The following is a 3,647-nucleotide window of genomic DNA, read 5'->3' on the forward strand; positions in this document are numbered from 1 at the left end:
TAGTACCTCTACCACGCGAGTTATTCGATCCCGTTTTTGAATTACGTTCAAAACACCACAATTAATCACTCGAATGTTCGAATAATTCCTTTTCGAATTGTCATGTTCCTGAAGATACTCTAAATTAATGTACGTGGTTGAATAAGGACCCAGATGGTTTCTGTTAACTGTTATGATTTTTATATGTGGGAAGAACAATGGATTTGTGGGTTAGTATTCACTCGAGACATGACTTTGATTTAATGAATGTGATTTCTGAATGCAGACGAAAGCTGATTATGATAAAGAATGCAAAATATGCACGCGCCCATTTACAGTTTTCAGGTGGAGGCCTGGACGTGATGCTAGATATAAGAAAACAGAGATTTGCCAGACATGTAGTAAGTTAAAAAATGTATGTCAAGTTTGCCTTTTGGACCTTGAATATGGCTTACCGGTTCAGGTTCGGGATATCGCCCTATCTATCAACTCCAATGATTCTATTCCGAAGAGCGATGTGAATAGGGAATATTTTGCTGAGGAGCATGATCGGAAGGTATGCACTTTCTGCTGGAGTATTTCCTTGGATTATAGGATAATTTCGCCTTGTAGTTGTTGGTGAAATAAATCCGGTGAACTTCAATTGTAATTTTTCTATTTGAAAGCTTTAGAAGGTCTTTGCAACTTCGTTGTTGCTTGCTTTATGCTAATTTTGTTCAATGTTGACCATGCAGGCTAGAGCTGGTATTGATTATGAGTCTTCATATGGAAAGGCACGGCCAAACGATACTATTCTGAAGCTTCAACGAACTACGCCGTATTACAAGAGGAACCGTGCACATGTTTGTAGTTTTTATATTAGGGGTGAATGCACCAGAGGTTCTGAATGCCCTTACAGACATGAGATGCCTGAAACTGGAGAGTTGTCCCAGCAAAATATAAAGGATCGTTATTACGGGTATGGTTGATCTATTTATTTTGAATGATTTGCTGTTATGTGTCCAATCTATTTATTTTGAATGATTTGCTATTTATTTTGATCTATCTATTTATTCTCTATGATTTTTTTACAGTCATCATCTTGCATTTGGTTGCATATTTTAAGCTTTTTTTGAGTTTATATCATATGATGTGTATAGTCTTCCAAAGTAATTATTTGTTGGAAAACAGGGATTATTGCTCAGTTATTCATATGCAAACAATTGATTGGTGGCCTTTTAAATTAGAATTTAGTACTTAGTGGGATATGAGTAGTATTTCCAAAGATGAGACATTGAAGTTGTAATAGCCCAAGCCCACAGCTAGTAGATATTATCCACTTTGTCCTGTTACGTATTGCCGTCAGTCTTATGGTTTTGAAACACGTTTTGTAAGGAGAGATTTCCACCCCTTTATAAGGAATGTTTCGTTCCCCTCTCTAACTGATGTGGGATCTAACAATCCATCCCTCTTGGGGACCCAGCGTCCACGCTAGCATGCCACCTGATGTCTGGCTTTGATATCATTTGTAACAACCCAAGCCTACCACTAGTAGATAGTGTCCGTTGGCCCGTTACGTATCGCCGTCAGCCTCTCACGGTTTTAAAATGCCTCTGTTAGGGAGAGGTTTCCACACTCTTATATAAAAAATGCTTCGTTCCTCTCTCCAACCGACGTGGGACTTCACTGAAGTACAAATTCTGTCACCCTTTGACAATCTCAACCTTGTAATCCCCTTGGCTTCGTTGGGTTGATTTCTCATCCCCATTATATCTTTTGTTCTATTTGTGGAGGTTTATCCTCCTATAAAAAAAAATTTCCCCTTCTGAACTAAGGTTCTTACCTTATTGAAGGTGAAACTTCTGTAGCCTTCACTCAACTGCTTGACATAGTCGATTTCTCTGCTCTCTCTTTTATCTATTTCTCACATTTGATATCTTTCATCCTCTATTTCTTTTTTATTAGAACACAAATCTGCAGTTCTAGTAGATATTATCCACTTTGTCCTGTTACGTATTGCCGTCAGCCTTATGGTTTTGAAACGCGTTTTGTAAGGAGAGATTTCCACCCCTTTATAAGGAATGTTTCGTTCCCCTCTCTAACTGATGTGGGATCTAACAATCCATCCCCCTTGGGGACCCAGCGTCCATGCTAGCATGCCACCTGATGTCTGGCTTTGATACCATTTGTAACAACCCAAGCCTACCACTAGTAGATAGTGTCCGTTGGCCCGTTACGTATCACCGTCAGCCTCTCACGGTTTTAAAATGCCTCTGCTAGGGAGAGGTTTCCACATTCTTATAAGAAAAATGTTTCGTTCCTCTCTCCAACCGATGTGGGATTTCACTGAAGTACAAATTCTATCACCCTTTGACAATCTCAACCTTGTAATCCCCTTGGCTTCGTTGGGTTGATTTCTCATCCCCATTATATCTTTTGTTCTATTTGTGGAGGTTTATCCTCCTATAAAAAAAATTTCCCCTTCTGAACTAAGGTTCTTACCTTATTGAAGGTGAAACTTCTGTTGCCTTCACTCAACTGCTTGACATAGTCGATTTCTCTTCTCTCTCTTTTATCTATTTCTCACATTTGATATCTTTCCTCCTCTATTTCTTTTTTATTAGAACACAAATCTGCAGTTCTCTTTCGATTGATACTGGATGGTACCACCTTTTCCTCAATCAAGCTACCATTGTTTTTCTCTATGAATAACCTTTTATTTGCAATTGTTTTCATGATTGTTTTTAGATCATAAACAATTGTATAGACTGAAATCATAAGATATGCAACTTTATTTTATTTTCGATTATGGCCTATTTTTTAGATATCCTAAAAATTGATAATTGTCCTATACCTGTTTATCAAATAATAATATATACTTCCTTGCTTAGAAACGTAGGAGTTATGATATTTACGTACTCATTATGGTGATTCCTTGTTTTAAATTGATGGCATGCAAAAGCGTAGTTCAATGTAGGAGTTAGTGCTTCTGTGTACAAGAGTTTGATGTCTCTGATTCAGAGTTGTAGAAGTCTCTTATTGAGTATAGGATTATAGTTGCCAACTGCTATGCACATTGGCAATTTTCAAGAAATCGAATGAAAGAATACAAAAAGGGCAAACATAAATTGGACCCTACAAAAAATAGCATCTCAAAAAGAGAGAAAGAGAGCTAAACTAGAACCTAACAAATGTACTCTAACATAACAAATGATTATACAAACGTCTCTACAGATTATACCCAAAGAGGGGCATTGTGTCTCGGTTGAGGATTGTTGGAGTCCTCACATTGGCTAACTAAGGGGAAGATCATAGGTATAATAAGTGACCCACATTGGCTAATTAGGGGGAATATCACGAGTATTTAAGTGAGGAATACTATCTCCATTGATATGATGCCTTTGGGAAAACCAAAAGAAACTCATGAGTGCTTATGTTCAAAGTGGACAATATCATATTAGTGTGGAGTTCGGTCGCTATTAACAGCCTCTAACAAAGGATCAAGCACTCTTGAGAATACTACTCTTCCTTATGATGAGAATCCCTGCTATGGGCCAAACTAACCTCAAAGGTCTCCAAAATACAGTTTCAAATTGAACGAGTGAACTGACATCTCCATAAAAAAAGGGCTCTTGTACATCTTCCCAAGTAAATGCACCAATTGGTCCAACAAAGAGGAGGAGGTATAA

The 3,647-nt window shown here is 37.8% G+C and overlaps 1 protein-coding gene across 1 annotated transcript; it reads left to right on the forward strand.

The window, feature by feature from the left end:
- Nucleotides 1-259: 259 nt before the first annotated feature.
- Nucleotides 260-962, forward strand: LOC111785267 (zinc finger CCCH domain-containing protein 4-like). Its single transcript, XM_023665675.1, has 2 exons — nt 260-535; nt 714-962. Exons 1-2 carry the CDS (start codon nt 260-262, stop codon nt 945-947), a joined length of 510 nt encoding a protein of 169 aa, XP_023521443.1. The 3' UTR covers nt 948-962.
- The last annotated feature ends 2,685 nt before the right edge of the window (nt 963-3,647 follow it).

This window comes from Cucurbita pepo, unplaced genomic scaffold (assembly GCF_002806865.2).
Source record: "Cucurbita pepo subsp. pepo cultivar mu-cu-16 unplaced genomic scaffold, ASM280686v2 Cp4.1_scaffold000425, whole genome shotgun sequence".
In the NCBI taxonomy this organism is placed as follows: Eukaryota; Viridiplantae; Streptophyta; class Magnoliopsida; order Cucurbitales; family Cucurbitaceae; genus Cucurbita; species Cucurbita pepo.

Bases quoted from the DNA above. Each gene is read 5' to 3' on its own strand.
- LOC111785267 (XM_023665675.1), top strand. From the start codon at position 260: ATGCAGACGAAAGCTGATTATGATAAAGAATGCAAAATATGCACGCGC. The intron at 536-713 runs GTATGCACTTTC...TTGACCATGCAG, and splicing joins CTGAGGAGCATGATCGGAAG to GCTAGAGCTGGTATTGATTA.